The sequence below is a fragment of the Uloborus diversus genome, chromosome 1 (assembly GCF_026930045.1).
Source record: "Uloborus diversus isolate 005 chromosome 1, Udiv.v.3.1, whole genome shotgun sequence".
Lineage (NCBI taxonomy): Eukaryota > Metazoa > Arthropoda > Arachnida > Araneae > Uloboridae > Uloborus > Uloborus diversus.
The window spans coordinates 74,035,009-74,060,735 of NC_072731.1; the positions used below are offsets into that span (position 1 = coordinate 74,035,009).

Below are 25,727 nucleotides of genomic sequence, written 5' to 3' on the forward strand. Positions count from 1 at the left end.
AATCATGAATTAATTACAATTTAATAGTAATATTAATTATTTAACATGAATTTAGTAATCACAATTTGAGGTTGCGCTTGCCTAACAGATAACAGATTTGCACAAGGCACAAGGTGCTGCGAACTCTTAATACGGACGGGTATCACGCTTGATTGGAAATGCTCAGCCAGTGCTTCGCTCCACTATTTTATTTGTGAACTACTTCTGAATTAGAAGTGGCAAATTCAAATATGGGTATGTGCCCATTTGATATGAAAGTGAATAAGTGGGTACCGGCAAGCTCCACTTTGCTGTAAAAGACCTGGCGAGAAATAAGGGGATGGATATATACCGTTTAGGTGGCAAAAGCAATGTTTACGAATTTTTTAAAAGTAGATATAAACCATTTGGAGAAGAAAGAAATTCATGGGTAGATAAGGCTCATATTAGAGATTCTGAAAAAAAAAAAAAAGTAGATATTCGCTTTGAAAGTAAACTCCTCAAATGTAAACAAACACACAGAACAACAAAGGTCACTCACCTCATCGTACATGAACTGAAGCGTGAGGGCGGATTTGCCCACACCACCACTGCCCACCATGATGACTTTATGCAGGGCTGTGGCATTTTTGCCTTTGGACATTCTTTCGGTTCGGTGACGCAACCAGCCGGGGCGCAAGTGGTCCAAACTGAAAGGGCATTGCAAGTTTTTAATAGGGTTAGGCATTTTTATCACCTTTCCAATGACGCAAAATCACACAGCACTAGACTTTTTTTCCAGATACCAACGCAAAATATAAATTTTCGAGCCCTAGCAGTTTTGCAGTAGTTCCATAAAAAATTACAAAAAAGGAAAAAACTGGAAACCAACTAAGAACTAAAGTAAGATCAACATCGAACAGTCCGTTACCCAGCCAGAGCTAAGTCACAGAAATCAATATTTAGAGAATAAAAACTCCTCTAGCGAGCGAATAGTATAATATTAATCTCCTTTCGAGACAGATCTCTCTGCAGCAGTCTACAGAAACAAGGAAAAATGGGAAGAATTTTCTGCCACACTATGTCGATAATTCGAGAAACACATCAATATGAATGGAGAAACGAAGACAATGACGCGATTTTTTAGCTCTAAGGTTCTTTCGAAAGCACACACAGCTGCTAACGAGCTGTCAAAAACAATACATTTGAAAGAAACGCCACTATCCGGTTTTGCAAGACGCAGGATATGAAATGCACGCCGCTTCTTGTAGTACAACTCGCCTCCTGAATAGGATTTGGCAGGGTTGTTGTAGAGAAAACCGAGAGCCAGGCATAGGCCAGGTGCACCTAATTCCGCCAAGAACGCCAAGCGAGGACCGCACGCGAACTGGCACGGTAAATGACATAGGAGGGAAAATAGCGTATGAAATATTCGAGAATTATGACAATGGTTTCGTGTTCGCAGTATAATATTTTACGGATTCTTCCAGACTGATCATGTACCCATACATATTAATGGATTCTCATGATAATTCACGTCGAAGTGATAGGAGATTCGAGTACATAACAAAATAAAAAAAAATGCTCGAATTGTGAAACAAAATGAAAATTCCCATAGCTATTAAATGTCCTCTTTCCGTTTAAAAAAGAAAAAGTGGTCAAAAGCGTGTTTCCATCAAAAATTTTCACCCATAAATACACCATTATATATTGTAATTCTTTGCTACAAATGCGTATAACTAACACATCAATACAGTTTCAGGCAAATAAAAGTTTTCGCAATCACGAAAAGCGCTTTAAAATATTGTTTGATAAGACTTTTTCGGATCATTGTTTTTCTCTTCTCTATGTTTTATAAATGATTACTCCATGTTTTAAAATGTTGTAGTTTTTGTAGTTTTGCATTAATTTTGGACTTTCCTTTCAGTTTTTTTATTCATACTTTAAATATATAAAAAGAACACTAATGAATTGGTACATTTCAAAAGTTCAATCCTAATATATAATCAAAAAAATAAATAAATTACCTATGAAAAGACATATGAGCAGTTGTGATATTTAATGACACAACAGTAAAAGAAAAAAAAAACGTAGTGTATTGATAAAAAAAGACCAATAAATCATGCATAAAAGCATCAAATAGGGTATTTTTCGACCATCTATTAATTTTCAGAAAAATAAAGCCCATCAATAACGTTTCAGATTAAAAAAAGAGAGGGGGGGAGAAACAAAAGAATTTATTTTAGGAGCTCAGAAAAACATATCTTGAACAGGAAAAACCGCAATTTGATGGGCATGAAAATTTTAAACATGCGAGTTCGTTTTCACCACCAAATTTGAGAAAAAGTTAATTGTCGTTTAAAGCAATGTTTCCGTAAAATTTCAGTCCTATCCAGTCAGAAATAATTGATTTGATTAAAATATTTTGAATTTTTTGACACTTGGCTTGAATGACGCAAAGGTGATTATGCCAAGCAAGTCACGGCATAGTGAAATCATTAAAAAATCTTGATTCTCAAAAGAAAAAAAAAATCTTTTACATTGTTGAAAATCGCTGAAAGAAATTTTGCTATTCTACAATCCTTTTCTAACCTCCTTTTTCACAAGTCTCACTTCAACAAAATAACCTCAGAATCAAAATATATTTTCTCATTACGATACCCACAAAGTCACTGTAGGATAACAGGGTGAGTGCACTTAGGCAAATGAAGGGATCACTGGAAAAACGGCGAAAGCCTATTCTTTGAACAAAACAAAAATTGTAAGTTTACTTACGAAAATGTAAGTTACATTTTATGACAACTTCAAAGGGAAAAAAATAAAATAAATTTAATTTGATAAAAAAATAGCGTGTAGTTATAAATATTAGATTAGTTAAAAGCAACATTTCATCATGAAATCTTTACTAATAATAAAGCTGAAAGTTTGTCTCCGGATGTCTGTGTCTCTGGATGTCTGTTACGTGCATAGCACCTATACAGCTCGGCCGATTTACATGAAATTTGGCACAGAATTAATTCGTAGCATAGGGTTAGCACCTCGAAGCGATTTTTCGAAAATTCGATTTTGTTCTTTTTTTATTCCAATTTTAAGAACTTTTTACCCAGCAAATTATCATAACGTGGAAGAGAAAATTACGAAAATATCATAACGTGGAACCGCAACATATGCGAGCAAATAAACGTATCAAATTGGCGAGAAATCCATTATTTGTACATATACAGGCGAACCAAATTTTAATTTTTTACTATGCGCAAAGCCGTGCGGGTTCCGCTAGTTCATGAATAAAACACAAAACAAAGATTTTCTCAAAAAGTAAACTTAAGTCGTTTTTCCAATGAAACATTCAAATGATTTCGTTTCACTTTATTTCTGAGCGAAAAATATTCTTCAAGTGTTACAGGAAATTTCACGAAACATAAATGGATCGATGAGCTGAAAAACAGATAAGCTTTTGCAAAGCAATTAAAATCCTCTACGTTTTGACATAATACATCATTTACAATCGACGAAAACGACTTGAAACTAATTGATTTAATTTAAAAATAAAAATTTAAAAAAAAACTAAAGGATTATTACTTCTTGATAACCTATAGGATAAGTATAATGTAAATCGAGCGTTTCGTACATGACGAACTGCAGACAGGACGAATGAAATAAAAATTCAATCAATTAATTTCACTTCCAACTATATTTTAAAAATATTATTTAAAAAAAATATATTTTTCGTTTAGAAAAAATAATTTTTACGAAATTAATCATGTTTTACAAAGGTGAAGCAACAAATGCTTGAAATATTTTGCCAAGTGGGAGATTTTCGCAGCAGATTGAAAACAAAACAAGAACTCAACAGCAAAAAGTGCAAAATAAGGTTTCAACTTCGTGACACATTCAAATATTTGTAACTAATAAACCTTTATTTTTCAATATTATTATTTTCAAAAAAGGAACTATATTGCTACGAAGTTCTCGCTGAGGAGAAATGGGGCAGTTGTTACAAGATGACGTACTTCAAACTCACAATAAAATTCCAAATATATAGGAGAAAAATTTGGTTCCATTCGAACTCATTATCTCCGCAAATGAGTTTCAGAAGAGAATTAAGTAAAAGTTATAATTACCTACGCTACAACAATTAAAAAAAAAAAAAAAAAGCGTACTGGGAAAATTAAAACTTGAACTGAACTAGATTCGGAACTCCAGCGCTCGAATACGCTACCTTGCGGTGATTTATAAAACTGCGAATGCAACTAAAACTTTGGCACGTTGCGTTCCATGTGTGTCTGTTGACGTAAACACAGGCAGTTTGTTCTGAGTATTTATTAACGCAATCGATGTGTCTTAGTTTGCTTTCAGCTACAGAAATTAATTCGTCCCTTAGTAGTATCCTCGAGCTCCTCAAAATAATGTTAGTTTTCATTATTTCCTTAATAATAGGTGAAAGCGAAAATTCTGGATTAACAAACTTGGATAACGTTCTACAAGGTAAAAATTTTTATTGTTTTGTATGAATTTGTAAGAATATGGGAGTTTTTTTAATCTTAAATTAATTAAACTTACCATATTTTACAGCAGCATTTAGTTGGAATGGACAGTATGCAAAATATTTTCTTGAATATATTATCGTAGAACAACATGAATAACCGAGAAAGAATTTACTTTATTCCTTTTATTCTCAGCTGAAAGGTATCGCCAAATTTGTTTAGGGTTATAATTTTGGCATTGTGCGAGCAAAGTAGCCTTGGCGAGATTTCGCGTTTTTAGTTAAACCATTTTCAATTTTTATCATGAGTGGAATAAAATGGTAGTAAGATTACAGAATTCGATAAGTAAAAAGAAATAATAGTCAATCAACTGAAAAGAAAACTACCACCATATATCCGTGAGAATTTTGTTGATGATTTGCATAACATGACACAATTAAATCGTAACTCAGAAATTAGAAAAATCGAAACAGAAAATTTTTAAATTAACCGATTCGGAAATTCAAGAGAAATAACTCAGCTACAAATGGAAAACAAGCGCTAGCCAAAGCAAAGCAAAGAAGTATCATCTTCTTTTGGTAATAATTTGTAATGTCATATTAAATTTTCTAGCATTAATTGTTATTCTTGTCAGGCCAAAATTATTATTTAGTTTTATCAAGAATTGATAAATATCGAATTCAACATCGTGAAAATGGCTGCTTAGAACTACGAACTACGTACTTTGCATTAATGTTTGACGTTTAGTAATGCTTCTTGAATTCTCATTTCTTTCTACGTGGGTCAGAATATCAACAAGACTTTGAAAATTAATTTAAAAAGAATAAAGCGAAACAGTCATACGTACGAACAAAAATCACAACACTTTTAGCATTTTCTTCGTTACCATGTGCGTTTGTTTTAGTTTTCAATTCCGCCATTAGACAGTGACTTCAGTGCCCCCTATAGTTCGTTGGAGTTGCGAATTCCAAACATTGATTTGAAAAAGAAAAGAAAAAAGAAATTTCAGTTGAAAATGCACAAGTGCAAAATTGCATTAATTAAAGCAATCATTCAGATAGAAATTCAAATAAGGAAAAAGCATTGCTTTCAAAAAAAAACAGAAACTACTGAAGCATATCTTAGGAAAGAAAATTGGAATAACTAGAATATAGAGTGGAAAAATAAACTCAACAGAAATACTTTGGATGCTTTGCAATTAATTCTATGAAACTAAACGATCCGTAAAAATTTTTCAACGTCTATTTCTGTATAAGCGTGATAAATAATAAACACAACATTATGCCAAAACATCAGGCCCAGATTTTACGTCAAAACTGGAAGTTAAAATAACATCGCGTTATTGGAAGTTGTAAATTTCGAGCGAGTAGCTCAATTTAGAAAATGACAATCCAAGAAAGTGACAAACCTACAAACCCACTTGCATGATTAATGACGTCATGCGCTTCATTTAACTGATTGCAGGAACTGGAGCGCAGTTATGCGACATCGTTCGTGTTTAATGGGAAGAAACAAGTGAATGTCTTAGGAGTCATTTGCAGTTCTGAATAAGAAGCCACCTGGATGATTCCTCGGTCACGAGTGGGCCAGTTTGGACTACATTTCCCTAATAACTTCATATATTTACAAATTAATAAGGGCTGAAAATTAAAAGTTTGTTGATTTTGTGAAAGAACTTGACTCGTGTGATTTGTTTGGGAAGTCGGAACCGTGTATCCGCGTAATGCTAAATTGTTGAACTTGATGTACTTTTAATTACCTCACCTTTCTTTTCCTCTTAATGATAGAAACAATTTTTATTGTTTTCAAGAGATATCAAAAAGTCTATTGAAGTGAAATTTTAAGGCAATTCTGTTTATTTAACCAATCGTCACTTCTTAAAAGAAAAAAAAAAAAGACTGATTTTGATCTTAAAGACAGCTAGCTGTTCATAGGGAAAAGTGCAAGCCCTAAAGCAAACATTTCACTTCAGTATAATTATGAACATACAAATAAAATGTGATGAAAATTTTAAAGCAGTATCTAAAAGAGTTTTGCAGAACAGGAAGTTCCGTCTAGAACTAAACGACCCTACTTTCCCGTATACCCATATCTACTTTCTAGCATCGGATCAATAGTATCAAAAATAGCTAAAATCGCAAATTGTTTCAACCCTATATTTTTTATATTTTAAGCTGATTTCTAGGAATAAAATATGCTTCACTCATCTAAAAAATTAGATGCGTAAATAAATAAATAAATAAACGAACAAATAAAATAGCTCACCTTTTAAACAAAGCAGCTAATACTTTTTTTCCATTAAAAAAAATCTTTAACCGCTTATTTCAAAACGAAAAAAAAAAAAATAATAATAACCTTATTAAAATAAATACATCATTTCAAAAAAAAAAAAAAAAAATCGTTCGTTTTTCCCCTGTTGCCAAAAAATATTTTTTTAAATGAATTAATGTACTTTAAAAAATAAATAAAAACAATTAAATGTCAACTTAAAGAAATAATTTTCATTGTCAAAAAAAAAATCGGCTGCGCATGTTTTTATATAAAAACATAAAGGACTTCGAGTTTATCCGGCGAAAACTGAATACATAAATTAAAACTTTCGAGTGAAAATAAAAACAAGTCATATCAACAATAATTATTTCACAATTAAAACCATGGCTGCAGAGTCGGAGTCAGAGTCAATCTCATTTTGGGATAAAAGAGTCAGATTTGGGAACAGAAGGTATTTAATTCAAAGACTCGGAGTTGGAATCTGTCAGTTCCCTTAGAGTCCGCAAATCTGCCAATGTTCGCGGAGTCAGAGTCGGACTTATTTTGAGATAAAGCAGGCGGAGTCGACTATCCAAGAATCGGAGTCAGTCATTTTTCCTACACGTATAAATTTTTACCAAAGTTAGGAAGTCAGAGTCGAAGTCGGGGAGTCAAAGTCCGACTAATTATCGGGCACAGGAGTCGGAGTCAGGGTCCCAAAATTCTCGGAGTCGGAAGTTTGTCGTCAAGAGCTATTTCCGACAAAATTTGTTTGAAGTAAATCCGCTCTTCAAGTGCGGAATCTACATTGACTTTCAGTTTCCCCGTAAGCGCCAATGTTAAAGGATTTGAACAGCTCAAAATTGAACGGAAAATTGTTCAAATCAAAAAGATATTTTATATACATGTTTTTCATCAAAAGCTATTTCCTGCAAAGTTTGTTTGAGGCAAATTCGCCGCTAAGTTCGGAATTGCCTTGAATTTCCCCGAAGGCGAAAATGTTAAGCTTTTTTGAACTATTCAAAATTGAACGAAAAATAGTTCAAATCAAAAAGTGAAGTGTTGGAATGAGGTGTCCACGTCAAAATCATTCGAACAAAAAAAAAAGTTCAAGTCGGACTATTCACTCAAAAGTTATTGGGGGGGGGGGGGGGGAGAGACATTTTTCCCCATCTCAATACCTTACTTTCCAATTTTTAATTTTTCGATATTTATTTAATTATTGTTATTATTATTTTTTTTTAAACTTTTTTTTTGTTTTTCGCGATATTTTCAAGGTGCATTAAGCCTTCTTTCATGCGTTTTTCTTCTTTCTCTGACTTTTACTGAGAAAGTAGGCTAAAGCTAAAAAAAGAACAATGAGTTTTTTAAAGAGTAGACGTTTCAGCCCCATTAATATTTAATTTGGGTTGCTTTTAATTTACATAGAAATATGAGTTTCGTGTCATTTAAAAGCTCTTGATTTAAATATTTTGAATATCAAAAACTAAAATATAATTTTTTAAAAAGGTTTTAGGTTACCGACTCCCTTTAAGCATTTTCTCTACAAATTTCATTTTTCATTGCCATTTTCTAATGAAGTTTACCAGGCTCACGGGTGGGACACACTTTTGGACAATAGCTTTAGAGTTCTTGATTCGAATATGTCGTCGCAAATTCACTAAATACAGTAGAACCTCTCAAGAAGGGACACTAAAGGGACCAGCAATTTTGTTCCTTAAATAGAGGTGTCCTTTCTTCGGTGGTATTTTAGTTTATGCATGCAATGTGTTAACTCAATATAATTTTTTTTAATGAACTTAGATTATTAACGGTTAAGATTAAATACTATACATTTTTCATACACAACTAAATTAAATTCACGCTTAATAAATTTAAGTTTTTATTATTTTATTAATTATAATTGAGTCAATTTGCTTCATGTCACGTAATTTATAATACAAGACATTGTAAATTACAATTAGTGTTCACATTGCAATTATTATATAAAAAAACTAGCCAGTTTGTGCCCTCTCCTTTGGCCCTGAGCCTTCTTGAATAAATATCTTGATGGGCAAATCGTGCATGTAACTTTCTTTAACAAATATACTTGTTTCTTTAACAAATGTTAATGTTAAACTCTCTTCAATTAATTTTTAGAAGAAAAGTGAAACTTGAATTCCAGTAAATTCACTCTTTCTTATGCACTTGTACATTTTTTTTTTCTTTCTGACACTTAAATAGAGTGTCCTTTAATTATAGGCAAATACATGGAGGTCCCTATTCAGAGGGACTGGGATCAGGAAAAATGTCCCTTAAATAAAGGTGTCCCTTAAGGGAGGCTCTACTGTACACACATTGCTTTAATATTAATTATTTTTTGGTGTTAGTTTCAAAAATAAACAAAATGTGGGCCATTCCCGTTCTACAGAAAATCAGACATTTTGAACCACACGTTAAAGTTCTCCATTTCGGGTTAAAAGTAATATTTAAAAATTAAACAATTTTTTCCCCTAAGAAACTACATAAATATACTTGATTTCTTTCACAGTTTTGAAATTAAATCTAGATCTGTCACATGCTGAACAACTGCGTGCATTTTCGTGGAATAGCCCAGATACGGAACACCGAAATGAAATTCTACAAGAAATTCGCTACTGTACAAAAGGAAAAAGGTTTTGTCTCGACAAACAAAATAGCATAATCTGTTGTCCATAAGTCTAAGTAAATTTTCTGTACATAATAAATAAGGTAAAAATTACTAAAAGAAGGATCAAGCAGAGACAGTACCGAATATTTATAAATCATTTTAAATTCAAAAGGATTCAGTTATGTTTACTTCGGATATCAGATAAGTGTTTCACAGTTGTGAGAAAAATCTTTTTTAGGGGGGAAAAAACTAATAAATAAAATAGACATCACACGAATGCTCTTTAAAATGGTAGAATAAACATATGTAACTTTAACCAGGGTTGCTATGCTGTACTCTTATGTAAAAGGTCCGTGGCAGTAGAAGAAGCTGGATAAAACTGACGAAATAGGCAAATTGGACTTGAATTTACTTATGTTGGTGCATAAAATTTTTCCTATGATCTGAAAGAATTATAATATAATATCATTACATAATAACTCTATTGCGTTTTGAATTAAAAAGAAGATAAATTTAAAAAAGAAATATTTTTAAATCAATTATTTAATAGATGGTTGTACCTTAATCTTTACTAATAATAAAGCTGAAAGTCTCTCTGTCTGGATATCTGGGATCTCTGTGACGCGCACAGCGCCTAGACCGTTCGCCCGATTTTTATGAAATTTGGCACAAAGTTAGTTTGTAGCATGGGGGTGTGCACCTCGAAGCAATTTTTCAAAAATTCGATTTCTTTTTCATTCTTTATTCCAATTTTAAGAAAATTTTACCGAGCAAATTATCACAACGTGGAAGAGTAAATTACGAAATTATCATAACGTGGAGCCGTAACATTGGCGAACAAATGAACACAGCAAATCGGCGAAAAATTCGTCATGCATTATTTGCAAATATATAGGCGAATTAAATGACCTTTTAACTTTCAACTCCGGGCAAAGCTGTGCGGGTACCACTAGTAATTTAATAAATTAAAATTTACAGCGAAAGTGTGAGCTATACTTTGATACACATTATTTAAAGCATTTTTTAGCACAAAAGCGATCAAATTTAACAAAATGAATCGGCAGTTGATCAAATAATTGCGCTTCTATTGCATGGTGATAGAAAAAGAGATTTATTTTTGATCATCGAATAAATATATAAAAATAAATAAGTTACGATAACTAAAAATTAATGAAAAAAAAAACATAACAAATAGGAACAAAGTTTTTTAATGAAGTACATCGCAAATTAATGTTTTCTGTAAAAATGGTAGAAATTTGCTGTGATTATCATATTTTTCAATAAATTACGCGATTATACACATTTTGTTAGGATTAAAATATATATATATATATATATATATATTTAAATACTATATGTTTTAAATTTACAATAATTTGAACGGAATGTTACAAGACATTTCGTTTGCGTTTCGATTAGATTAGTAAACCAAAATTGAAAGCTTAAAAAGTTCAGACGTAAATTTTTAGCAATGTCATAATAAGAAGTTTCATTATATTCTTATTTTATGCAAATACTAATTTGTTGATCACATGATTTAACACTTCAACATTTGATAACTTTTGACCATAGAATTTTTAATGTTTTGAAAATATTATTTTGACGTTAAAATTTACAGTAACTTTTTTCTAGTAACAAGTTTTATAAACATGTCGCTATTAAAAAGTTTCTAAATGATCAGACTTTTTCGAGCAATCACGATTGTTTATTGCTTTCATTTGACTGTTTTGATTGTGCTATCATTTTATTTTCCAACCAGCACCCTCTGCAGCACCACCGTCCGTCGACCGGCCGCCTCACGATGCTGTTCCTCTAGCGAAAGACATCTCCAGGTTGCGTCAATATCCTACACTTACACGCATACATACATGCACGTACACATACACACACCTACACACACTCAAACACACACACACACATACAGACACCTACACACAGCCACCCACACTTATGCCTGCACACAGACACATATGCCTACACACACATACACATCCCCCCACACAGACACTCATACACACAATACCCACACACTCATACCTGCACGCAGACACAAACACACATGCCTACACACACGCACGTACCCTCCTACACACAAATACACATTTCCCCACACACGCCTACATACACACACACACTCATGATTGCGAAAAACATAATTTGAATTCAAGATGTCAAAATTCAAATTAATTTTTTTTTTCATTTCGCATAAATAACTCTGCAGCAGATATACAAATGTATACGTGTGATTATTTAGATTAAAAAAATGTCCTTTGAATGGGGAAAGATCAACATTATGCAAATTATGCATTTCAACTCATAATTTATTACATAAATTTAATAGACAAAATGGACAAAATATCATTTTTTAAAGATAACTAAATTTCTTTCCTTAAATATTCTTCAATACGGAATTGATTACATAAGAAAATACATTCTCCAGTTTTTTTTTCTTTCTTTCTTTTTTATTAGCTGAATAAAAATCGGATTACCATTTAAACGGTTTTCGCGCTGTATAACGTCGTTTTACAGCTGCACAGTTAAAATGTCGTGATTTAGAATGCAATACAAAAACCACTGCTCGAAAAACGACATTCATGGGGTGTATTATTCTCAAACCGAAAAAAAAAAAAAAAAGATGATTTTCAGCGATTTTTTTTCCTTGCGTGTTGATGAGGTGATTTTAATTCACCCCCCCCCCCCCACACACAGTGTACAAATTTTCTTCACAAAAATATCAAAACCGATTTTACAACGAACGCGTGTCAACACTTGTCACCTAAACACAAAACAATCAACATTAAACCATATTGTTATCTTTAAAATGAGAGAGATACTTGTTGACAGTTCCCACTTATTTTTGTAGTAAAATATATCGATTTTGATAGTTTCCTCAAATTTCTCCTATTTCACTCAAAGCTCACTTTTTTTCTTCCCTTCAAAGTTTAGAAAATGCGTTTTTAATGCCGCAGTGTGGAGTTTCAACTTCAGAACAAAACAAAAGAGAAATGAAAAGAAAAACTCGCAAAACATAGCAATAAACATTCTTGCTTGGCAACCTGTAACGAATCCGCTGCTATGACAACAGACGCAAGTAAAGATGACGTTGGAAGTAGGCCATAACGATTATGACGGTTCCTACAGGAAATTATTACCAGGTATTCGTCTAAAACGTGCGGCACAGCCCAATGTCAGCAGGAGAACAAAAGAAAATGTCATAGCAAAAATATTTTAATAACCATAGTGGAGAACAATTAATGAAAAACTAAATGAAGTTCGGAGGAGCAAATTAATAAAATTGGTTTTCACAAGTTATGACCTAATATTTCAACAAACTAATACGAGTTTATATTGGTAAGATACTGAAAACAAATGTTGTTTTGAAACAACATTCCTAAGTTAAATAAATAAATATCATAAAATAATAATGTCCTTGTCGTTTTCTAAGAGCGAAACTATGCAGTATTTTTTAGGGTATTAGCGCTATTAAAGTTTATTGTTTATCTCACGGGTTTTTTTTTTTTTTTTTTTCCAGAGTCGGTAGAATTTTCAACATTGCTGCCACTACAATGAATGCTGACACAGAACAGAAAGATAAAAACTTTCCTTTTTTTAACTCCACTAGGTTTTTTAAATTCGAAATACACAGGCGGTGCATAAAACAGCTGAACAATAAGAAATTACAATAACAAAATTTTTCTTATTGAATAATAAATTCATTTAAGTCCCATGATAAAAATCACGTGATGTTGCAAAGCACAAAGGCTTATTTTTCAGCTTCGAAGTTACATTACTTCTACTAAAATAATTTCTTATGCTTCTCATTCCTAACGTGGCTCCAAGTCCCCCTTAATGGCAGGTTAATTTTGAACCACCCAACAATTCGTTTTAAATGTTTATTTTTTTAATATTATTTCTTAATTTTGACCAACAATACAATGCTTAAGGAATCTTTCTTCCGTTTTATAATGAATATAATAAAACTTTTTAAATATGAGTAAAGGCACTTTAAAACAGAGAAAATGTGGCTTATAAAACGTTTCAAAACACTGGTGTTTGTGGCTCGATGTATGATATGACCAATCATCGATGTTTCAATTTGGAATATTTTTTTTAAACCCCTGACACACAAAGGAAGGGGTTATAAGTTTGACGTGTCTATGTATCTGTGTGTGGCACTCTAGCGCCTGAACGGATGGACCGATTTTAAAAAACATTTTTTTGTTCGAAAGGAAAATTGATCGAGAATGTTCTTAGCTAGTTTGCTTCTTTGGGTGACATTAATTAACAAAGATATTAATTTAAAAACCTTTAAAAGGTTTCCACAATTTTTGCATTGAAAACATATTTAAAAATTTAAAAATGTAGTACCAAAAATAAAGAGGTTTTTTTTCTGCGTCTGATAGAATGAGTTTAGAACTTCTATGTTATGTAAAATTCGAATTATAACGTTTTTTAAAAACATATTTTAAATATGGCTAAGCCTTTATTCTGGCGATTGGTGACCGAATTCACTGTTGGCCGGCAAGGAAACTAAACGCAATGATTGGAAAGTTTTTATCTGCATGCCAATTTCTATTCGTCAACAAATAAAATACTAGTAATTGATTTTTAATAGTACAATTTTTAATTTTCCCTTTTGATTCTACATTTAAGACCCAGTCGGTTTTTTTTTTAATTTTAATTTTAGTTATTAAAAATAAATTTCGTCAGACCAATATTCTTTACTTCTCAACTTAACACACAAACGAACAAGATAAAACGATTCATATTCAAAATCAAGGTGGACACAAAATCCGCGAAAGAGTTTTCCTCGAATTTCTAACGACCACCTGACATCATCTGGACAACGCCACGGGTACTGGCATTTTTGAAGAAAAACCATATGCATTTTCTCACATTCCATGAAAAATACAGGTAGGGTAATGTGGAGCAAAGTGAAATGGTGAAATATTTACTCTGCTTTTAGCACCACCTATTTGGTAACATTTAACTATATGTAGCAACACATGTTAGTCTATTTCAGTCAGGAAGAAATTACCTCTGACGATCAAAGTACATAATAATGCAAACAGTTCTCAGAAATTGATACTCAAATTGTAATATTTTGATGTAAGTCAAAAAATATTTTTGTTGTTATTAAATGATGAAGTTCTTGCTATTAACATTTTAAATATTAAGACCTTCTAATATTCGGAGCAATATTTATTTAGTTAATATTAAACTTATTTGTACTTTAAATATTTTGCGCAATTAGTCAAATGCATGCGGACGAAGTGGATGGGTCAAAGTGAAATGGTCCTTTTTTAATTCATTCTATTATTTATTAAATTACTTACGTATTCATTTATTAACTAATTTATACACATTCCTCCATTTAATAATTCACTTATTTATTCATTCAAACACTGTTTTTCTTTTTCATTACTATTTTATCCACTCATTTATTTTTCCTCAAATATTAACTAATTTATTCATTAGTTTACTGTTACATTATTTTTCAGTTATTCATTCATTCTTTTTTATTTACTCCTTCATTTGATCAAAAATATTTTTTATAACCAATTTGAAAATACGTACTTCATAGGAAAATATTTTATTTTTCACTTTGCCCATGAAAAATAAAAGTAAATTTTCCACTTTTTTTTATATAAGGCAAACATTTGCCAAAAATAAAAAAATACTACTTCAATGCAAGTTTTATTACACAATACATTGTTGTTGTTGTTTCTGTACTGTGATTTTCAAAACAAATTTCCAGTTTGCTCATTTTGAAAAAGCAAAGTCATCATAACTATTTCACTTTGCCCCACATTCCCCTGCATCATTTTCTAAACATTTTCATCTGGTGTATTGCTTTTTTTAAGCTGAATTTAATGATGAAATTGAATTCTCAATATATTCTTTGGATTGTTTTAAAAAAGAGTTAAAAACATTAGTAACTGATTGACCATTAATGCAATTAGCATGTCAGTCAGTTACCATATTTTTAACTATTGTTTCTAAAGCGACCCAAAGTTTTTTTGAAAATTTAACTACACTTTTAAATTTAGCTTAAAAAGAACAATAAACGAAGGGAAAACATTTTTTAAATGATGAATATTTTGTGCGAAATGTGTGACAAAATGCGTACGGCTTTGCTTCAAAAATGTCAGTCAGTTAACCGTGGAATTGCCCATTTACAACTCAACTTCGTAAGTTTTCTGATAAAAGAAAGTATCAGAACTTCCGAGTAATCTAATGCAAATATAAAAACGATTACACATTGAGCGGGTTGATAACAAAATGCAGATTTAAGTAGACACCCGACACAGCGACCTAACTACAATGTAAAACGTTGCTAAATTGCAGCGTTAATTCGTAGTATTTTTAGTTCCCATGGTTTTCCCCCGGCAACTACCAACAGTGAAAACTCGATTTTAAGTCCCCCGAATCTACGTTTTCCTCGCATTTAATATTTTTTCATTGGGTCCCATCATTAGTTTTGCTGCTATGTACTTCCCGTAACACGTTTTCTCCGTAATTTACGCTTTCTTCAACCCAGTTGCTTGAGAAACGTAAAATCGGAATTTCACTAATGTAACTGTATAAAAATAGTTTGCTCAACAAGTTAATTTTTTTTTTAGTGAACATTAACACCAGAAAACTATTCCATTATATGCCATTTAGTAATGGAATAGAACAAGAAGAAAAGCATCAAACCCGGTTTCGATAGTTTACATCAGCGTGATTAAAATCATGATTTAAATCAAGTAATATTCTTAAAAAGAAGAAGAATATTTTATAAAATTATAAAAAGAGTTTTGTAAAAAATGATGTTGCAGTTTTGAGAATTGTTTTAAATAGAAAATATACTGCATTTACAACCTCAGTTTCTATTAGCCAAGCTTTATCCAAGTTCCTCTTTGCCGATCTATGCGAGTTATGTATGTATTTTTTTATGTTTTAAAACTAAATTATTTTTTTCTGAACCTTGTAGTATTACTGTTATTCTACAGACATGAAATAAAAAACAAAGTAAGGATTTCAGATCCTTATACACAGAGCTAGATAATGTAGACGCACGCGCGCACGCCGTGCGCGGATACATGCACTGACGTGCGGATACATTCGCCGCGGAGTTGCACGTCGTTCGATAATCGTAAAAGTTCTTAAATAAAAGATAAAGAATAGATCAATTTGAAACGAATAAAAAGTAAAGGTAGTGTCTTTACTTCTAATTCGTTTTGAACTGATATTGATGTTATTTATTTAGACTGTAAAAATTATTACAAGTTGTATATATTTTAGTACACCTGCACGTTCGCTGTGCGTATACATTCGCTGAGTGCACGCACATCTCGCGATAATCGTTTAAATTCTTATTGCTTATTTCTAATTTGTTTTAAACTAATATTTTTTAATTAATTTGTAAAAGTTATAAATAGATAGTATACACGCAAGCGCGTAAGGTGCATGCATTAGCTGCTGTGCGGATACATTCGCTGTGGGCAGGCGCATCTCGCAATAATCGTTCAAATTCTTACTTTTCACCTTTAATTTATTTAAATTGATATTATTTAGTTAATTTGTAAAAATTATTAACAGATAGTATGTACGCAAGCGCGTAAGGCGAATATATTCGCCGCTGTGCGGATACATTCGTTGCGAGCACGCGCATCTCGCGACAACCATTCAGGTTCTCCTTCTTTAATTCTAATTTGTTTAAAATTAATATTGCTAATATAAAACGTAGTAATCAAAGCTAGATAATATAGACTGCTGAAAGAAGCTTAGTTTTAAAATATTGAAATTTAGCTTAGGTCTTTGCATCCATAGGCTCACATAATCGGCAAGAAAATTAGTTCCTTGTAACCTCAAAGCATATACCTGCAAGTATTTATTTCTTATGATTAAAAATGTTTTTTTTTTTTTTTTGAATCCAGACACTTCACCCTCCCTCTTTTCCCTCTCCCTTTTTTTTTTGGTACGTGATAGACAATGATTAGCTTGCAGATACTTTTGAGTTGCGTGCGCAGATACTTTATATTTTTATCTGACTCTGCTTATACACTGATGTAGCTATGAACAATATAATTGTTCAATAAATATGGTATTCCTTTGCCAAAAACTTACATGTTTATGAAAAAACTTAGGACCTGAAACTTAATTCAAAACAGAACCGTTTATTTTCACATTCCTGAACCTTAATATTTAAAAAGCATTAAGAGACATTATTCTAATTTTAATAATTAACTGCATGGATTGTGTTAATTCAGATTGCTGTTCACAGATTTTAGTTAGACATGAAGTGAACCTGAACATATACTTTTAGTAAATGGGTGATTGAAAATTTAACGAGGTATTAAACTAGAAAACAAATATAAAGCATATTCAGCATTAAAAAAAGATAATGCTCTATACAAAACATGAGATAATTGCTTGCCTATTTCAGCTTTTAAAAGTAAAAGAGAATTCAAATTAAAATTACTCATTTTTTTCCCCTGCACTTACAGTTTGCCTTTGTTCCTGGTGTCATAAACGACAAATATGATTTATATCGTATATTAAAATTGGTTTTTCTTTGTATACCTTAAAAATAGCTAATGCCATGAAAATAACTTAAAATACATGTTTTTTTTTTTTCATAAATTTTAAAAATGTCATGTATATGTTATTGATGTAACACAACTATTATCAAAAATCCTTCAAGATATTGACATTACTAAAAAGTTAAATTAAAGAAAAAAAACACACAATAATGTGAGATTAATGCTCAAATTTGTAAATTTTATAGTTTTTTATTCTTCTTATTATTTTAATCAATTTTGCTAAATTGCTGATGATGTATTGAAGATGATGCATTACATTTAAGGAATACATATGGTCTCTATGATAAGTGATAAAATATTTGAATTCTAAAGATGCATTTGAACAGCTGTATTTAAACAAATAAGAGCAGTATTTTGAAATCAATCATTTTGGAAATGCCTTTTTGAGTGCGAGAGGGGACTGAAAGAAACCCTAAAAGGACCCCAATAGGTAAGTTTTAGAAGCTATTGACTACTTATTTTACGGTAAGCAGTGGATTTAAACCTAATACAAGGTTCTCTCGATGTATACTCGTACAATAAATATTTAAAATAAGCTCAGCTGTTAACCAATAAATAAACTGTAAAGTTAATTGACAACTGTGTCACCAATCGCGTTACTATGCGTAACACACACATTATATACTTAAAACGTATCATATTCAACAATATCTTGAAGGGTATTATACATTTTTCAGAATGAAAAAAACGGTTCCACGTCAATTCCTCACGATCTATTTTTATGTCGCGTTAATTCATTGAAACAAAATCGTCATAGTGTTCTCAGTTCATCGAGCCTTGCAAATAATAGTGATTTTAACTTTCTATGCTGATCTTTTAACAATACGAGAACTAATGATGATTTCGAATATTTTCAAGGCAACAAGTTAATAAGCATATTTTACAGTCAAACACGAAATTGAAATTAAGTGCAATTAAGATAACAGCACTCGCATCTTTTGGTATTTAAATAAATTACAATTGAAAGAACCACCACTCGTCTAGTATAATCAATAATTACTAACCGACTTACTTTTGAAGCTTGCAAAACTGATTGAAATCAAGTTGTATTGAAGATGCTTTTTCCTTCGCAAACTGAAAACAATTTATCAGAATCGACACTAAAAGATGGCAAACGGGAAACGTTAAAATAAGGAACTAGATGTATAAGGCTATTCGCTCAACTTTAGTAAATGAAAAAAACCTCTTTGTATTTGTCAACAGTTGCATTCATATCCAGAAACCACAATGAGTCAGTGAGATAAGTGTGCGGCTCTGAAACATCTGATAAGTGGAATATTTCCTCTCTGTGTATATTCTTATTGAAATATATATATAAAAAAAAGAAGAAGAAAACAAGAAAACAAAGATCGCTTGATACATAAAGGCCTGCATTTAATAAATAGTTGTACAGATGAAATTGCGTACAGGCATGTAAAGGGGAGTGTCACCCCAGGGATCGCGGGTATCTATCAGTCGAGATACATCCTGATACATATCACGATGTACATGGTGTACCGTTTTAACCTGCAAGACCTTTATTTTCGCAAAACCGTTATTCCTAGGTGAATACTTCTAATTACAAAAATGTTCAAAATCAGATGCAGAGTTAAGTTTGAAGCAAAAATGAAAATGAGTCAAAAAATACAAAATTTTGCTTTTCATACGGGCCCCAAGTCCCCTAACTTATATATAGGGAAATAATCTCCATTGAAAGATATTACTAACACAAAAAACTTGGCATTTGTGCTACCAAAACTCAGGGAGGTATTCCAGTTTAAAGTTTTAAGGGACCGAACAAAAGATGAGATTGGAACTTACCGACTTTTCTGAAGAATAACAGGTCGTCAAAGTAAGAAAAACAAGGTATTTATATTTTTCATTGCTATTCAAAAATATATACAAATGTTATGCCGTGATACGCAAACACACACGACAACAAAATCTCGAACAATTAGAAAATCCACACTCTATGCACACGAATAATTTTAACATGTTAACTGCTATATATTTTCCCCCAAAAAGCGTTCTGGATGGCGAGTAAAAATATCTCGGTGAATATGGTCGTACTAGTTTCAAACTTTTTGTGTTGGAATTGTTTCTCAATGAAGATTATTTCCGTAAATATAAGTTATGGGACATGGAGCCAGTATAAAAAATTAAATCTTGTATTTTTTGACTTATTTTTATTTTACTTCAAACTTTCAATATGTTAACTCTGCACCTGATTTTGAACATTTTTGCAATTGCAAGGACTACAGTTGCGAAAATAAAGGTCTTGCAGGTTGAACACCCTGTATATCCGATATTTATTTTGAAAAAAATGACATTTTTGATATTTATTTTTTGAACTGTAGAAAAACTAGAGATAAAAAATTTATATGTGTTAAGCATATTAATATTATTTCTTTATTACTAAAAAATAGCCAAAAGTAATATACTATATGAAATATAATAAATTAATATATCATTAGTATTATGTAATAAATATCATCAACGTAATGAAAAGTACACTGTTAAAACTACAGGTTGCGTTTGGCACCTTTCAGGGGTGAAACGCTTGTTCACCAGCGACACCTGAAAGAGAGCCGAAATTGCACCTTTAGCAAGGGTGAAAAACTGGCTCCCTTCACCTAATGTGCACCGTAGGTGAAAGATGGTACCCTAGGTGAGAAAAATGGCACCACCTTCATTGCTTCTATAGAGATTCCCCCCCCCCCCCAGTGTGTTGTGTGAGTTTTTGAATATAATTGTGTTTTATTTATTTTGATTTATACATACGAAGGCATTTGATCACATTTCAATTTTCGAACATAGTTTAGAAGTGTTCATGACTTTAATTTGTCTGCTCGTGCACTAACTTTCATGCATTCACACTTGGACTGCTCAGTAATTAATATGTTGTTGACAACTTTTACTGCATGATCCGTACTGAAAATGAATAGGGAAGGTATTTATCAATCATTTGCCGGAACAACCAGAAATATTAGGAAACATTAGATTAGAATCATGGGAAAATAAAAGCGTTTCGTTAACACTTAAAATTTTAATCGAGCGTAACATATCAATACTTATTATAAGATTCAATATTTGAGTATCCTTATGCGTACAAGATAAATACTAATTTAAAAGCCCTTCTTTCCAATGTCAAGTTTTCCGTCAGATTAAAAATAAAAACGAGTAGATAACTACATTTGCTTCATGCAATCTATATATATAAAAGAAAGTCGTGTTAGTTACACCACTTATAACTCAAGAACGGCAGAACAGATTCGGCTGAAAATTGGTAGGGAGGTAGCTTAGAGCCAGGAGATGGACATAGGATACTTTTTATCCCGTTCTACAGCGTTCCCGTGTGACTTGACATGAAACGTCAGTCACTATAAAACGTGGTATAACAAAAAAGAATCAGACTTGGAATAACAAAACGCAAATGACAGCTATGTAATTGACGTAAAATGACAGCTATGTATTGACGTATGGATGACAATTTGATATTTGTAAGAAATCAATATTAAAACTATTTCTATTAAATAAATAATTAACAAGTGGATTGAAGTGAAGTGAAGTTTAATTAATAATGCCGCGACCAAGACGATCGAATCTTTCCCGACAAAGCCGTAATGCAAGAAGAATACAAAATACTGCAAATGAAAGGACTGAAGAAGAACAAGAAATTGCACGTGAACAGCGCCGCGATAGTATGGCTCGACTTCGTGCTTCTCAATCACGAGAGCAAAGTGAAGCAGCCCGTGAAACAGCTCGGTTGGCAATGCAGAATCGTCGAACGAACAACAGAAGGCAACAAATAGATAATTTGCGACGCAGAACAAGATATTTAGCTGATTTGAATCGAGCAGCGTTTCGATACGATTGCAGCAATGATTACAGCTTGCATCCTAGCGTTTGCATTGGGCAAATGGACGTTGTTTGCGAGTATTGTGGTGCATTAAAGTTTTCCGGAGAAACGCCTGGATTATGCTGCCTTAATGGTAAAGTGAAATTGCCAGTGTTGACTCCGCCACATGAGCCATTGTATTCATTGCTTTGGGGCAGACATTATCGAAGAAGGAGGATTTAATCCGACATTTAAGGTATTTATTTTTGTACTTACATAGAATGTAGTTAAAGAATAACTTACTTTATCTATTGGTATGTATTATATTTGCTAATACTGAACTCTACTCTCCCACAGAAAAAGTGTTTATAACCCAGTTAATACTGTCCGGTTTTTATTTTGTAGATTGACGTATGGATGACAATTTGATATTTGTAAGAAATCAATATTAAAACTATTTCTATTAAATAAATAATTAACAAGTGGATTGAAGTGAAGTGAAGTTTAATTAATAATGCCGCGACCAAGACGATCGAATCTTTCCCGACAAAGCCGTAATGCAAGAAGAATACAAAATACTGCAAATGAAAGGACTGAAGAAGAACAAGAAATTGCACGTGAACAGCGCCGCGATAGTATGGCTCGACTTCGTGCTTCTCAATCACGAGAGCAAAGTGAAGCAGCCCGTGAAACAGCTCGGTTGGCAATGCAGAATCGTCGAGCGAACAACAGAAGGCAACAAATAGATAATTTGCGACGCAGAACAAGATATTTAGCTGATTTGAATCGAGCAGCGTTTCGATACGATTGCAGCAATGATTACAGCTTGCATCCTAGCGTTTGCATTGGGCAAATGGACGTTGTTTGCGAGTATTGTGGTGCATTAAAGTTTTCCGGAGAAACGCCTGGATTATGCTGCCTTAATGGTAAAGTGAAATTGCCAGTGTTGACTCCGCCACATGAGCCATTGTATTCATTGCTTTGTGGCGAAACACAAGAATCACGCCACTTTCTTGCAAATACTCGAAAATACAATAGTTGTTTCCAAATGACGTCATTTGGGGCAGACATTCTCGAAGAAGGAGGATTTAATCCGACATTTAAGGTATTTATTTTTGTACTTACATAGAATGTAGTTAAAGAATAACTTACTTTATCTATTGGTATGTATTATATTTGCTAATACTGAACTCTACTCTCCCACAGAAAAAGTGTTTATAACCCAGTTAATACTGTCTGGTTTTTATTTTGTAGATACAAGGACAGATTCACCATCGAATTGGATCATTACTACCTTTCGAAGATACACAGAATAAATTTTTACAAATATATTTCATGGGCAACATGGAAGAACAACTTGATCGACGCCTAGGGATCAATGCAGGAATGAAGCGAGCAATTATTCAAGACTTGCAGTGTCTGCTTCATGAACATCATGCGTTGGTCAGGTTGTTTAAGAGTGCTTTAGAGCAAATGCCAAATGATGACTATAAAGTTGTCATCAAAGCAGATAAACGACCATCTGGAACACACGAACGCACATTTAATGCTCCAACAGTAGACGAAGTTGCCATCCTGATTGTTGGTGAACAATTGGAAAAACGCGATATTGTGCTTACACGTCGCGATACTGGGCAACTGCAACAAATATCTGAAACTCATCGATCATATGACGCATTGCAATACCCACTGATGTTTTGGCAAGGAGAAGATGGATATTATTTTAATATTAAAATGATAAATCCATTGAATGGTAAAGTATCAGTATCTTAATAATGGTTAATGTCTGTATTATTTGTCTTTGAAATGGTTAATTATCAAATTTTGAATTTCAGGTGAAGAAACTACAAAGAAAGTTAGCTCAATGAATTATTATGCATATCGTTTGATGATTCGTCAAAATGCTGACAACTATTTGCTGCGGTTTCGTCGATTGTTTCAGCAGTATTGCGTTGACATGTATGTAAAAATAGAAACGGAACGTTTAACATTTATTAGGTTGAACCAAGCCAAACTGCGTTCTGAGGAGTACGTCCATTTACGTGATGCAGTTAGTACTGAAGGAAATGCAGCTAATATTGGTCGATTAACTATTCTGCCGGCGACGTACATTGGTAGCCCACGTCATATGCATGAATATGCACAAGATGCAATGACATATGTTCGTCATTACGGCCGGCCAGATCTCTTTATTACTTTTACCTGTAATCCAAAATGGATAGAAATTACTCAATTGCTGCTTCCCGGACAAACATCAAATGATAGACACGACATCACAGCACGTATATTCAGGCAAAAAATTCGGTCCCTTATGAACTTTATTGTTAAACAACGCGTCTTTGGAGATACTCGATGCTGGATGTATTCAATCGAATGGCAAAAGCGAGGCCTGCCGCACGCACACATTCTTATTTGGTTAGTGGAAAGAATTCAGCCTGACCAAATAGATGATATCATATGTGCCGGGATTCCTGATCATGAAGTCGATCCAGACCTACATGATGTTGTTACTACTAATATGATTCATGGACCGTGTGGTGCCATCAATCCCCAATCACCTTGCATGGTCGATGGAAAGTGCTCTAAACGATATCCACGGAAATTAACGGCGGAGACTGTCACTGGCAACGATGGGTATCCGCTGTATCGGCGTCGATCACCAGATGACAACGGTCGAACTGTCACAACGAAAGTGAAAAGAAGGGATTTCGTTGTCGACAACAGTTGGATTGTTCCATATTCGCCACTTATTTCTAAAACGTTCAAGACACATTGCAACGTTGAATACTGCAATTCAGTTAAGTCAATAAAATATATTTGCAAATATATCACGAAAGGCAGTGATATGGCGGTTTTTGGATTGCAATCCTCAAATACCAACGATGAAATTTCACGCTATCAAGTTGGTCGTTATGTGAACTGTAATGAAGCGATTTGGCGTATATTCGCATTTCCAATTCACGAACGTCATCCTACTGTTATACATTTGGCGGTGCATCTGGAAAATGGTCAACGAGTATATTTCACGGCTTCGAATGCTACGCAACGTGCTGAAACACCTCCAGCAACTACATTGACCAGTTTTTTTGCAATCTGCCAAAGCGATCAGTTTGCACGAACTTTGCTTTACTCGGAGATGCCACGTTATTATACTTGGAATGCTTCATCCAAGAATTTTCAAAGACGGAAGCAAGGTGATGCGGTTCCTGGGTATCCAGATGTGCGTTCTACTGATGCTCTTGGTCGTATATATACAGTTCATCCAAAGAATGATGAATGTTTCTATTTGCGGTTGTTGCTGGTAAATGTGCGTGGGCCAACTTCATTTGAGACACTACGAACTGTTAATGGTGTAATATTCCCAACATATCGTGCTGCATGTGAAGAATTGAACTTATTAGAAAACGATACCCATTGGGATACGACAATCGCTGAAGCCATTATCTCTGCATCTTCAAGTCAGATACGCACATTATTCGCTATCATAATTTCGACATGTTTTCCATCAAACCCATGTAACCTGTGGCACAAATACAAGGATAGTATGTCAGAAGATATTTTACATCAAAGTCGTGTCAGTTCCAGAAATCACGATATTGAGATGAATGAGGAGATACATAATCGTGCTTTACTCTTGATCGAAGATATGTGTTACCTCATGTGCGGTAATTTATTAATCAGGTTAGGAATGCCAGCGCCAAATCGTGAAATGAATGACGCATTTAATCGAGAATTGGAACGGGAACGTAAATATGATCACCAGGAATTAGATTTAGTAGTTCAAAGGAATGTACACCTGTTGAATTACCAACAAAAGGAAGTTTATGATACTTTAATGAAGGCAATCGCTGATGAAAATGGTGGTTTATATTTCCTAGATGCCCCTGGTGGAACTGGCAAGACATTCCTTATGTCATTAGTTTTAGCAACTGTTCGGGCGAGATCCAACATAGCGGTTGCAGTTGCTTCTTCTGGAATAGCAGCCACATTGTTAGAAGGAT

At 33.0% G+C, this 25,727-nt stretch overlaps 1 protein-coding gene across 2 annotated transcripts in view; it reads right to left on the reverse strand.

Moving 5' to 3' along the window:
• Positions 1 to 25,727, reverse strand: part of LOC129234648 (ras-related protein Ral-A-like) — a gene marked incomplete in the record, with an annotated part of 84,966 nt that overhangs the window by 35,080 nt on the left and 24,159 nt on the right. Inside the window, 1 exon segment of one of the 2 annotated variants that reach the window (XM_054868683.1) lies at positions 521 to 1,217. In XM_054868683.1, the coding sequence (XP_054724658.1) occupies positions 521 to 706 (186 nt within the window). 2 annotated transcript variants of the gene reach the window in all.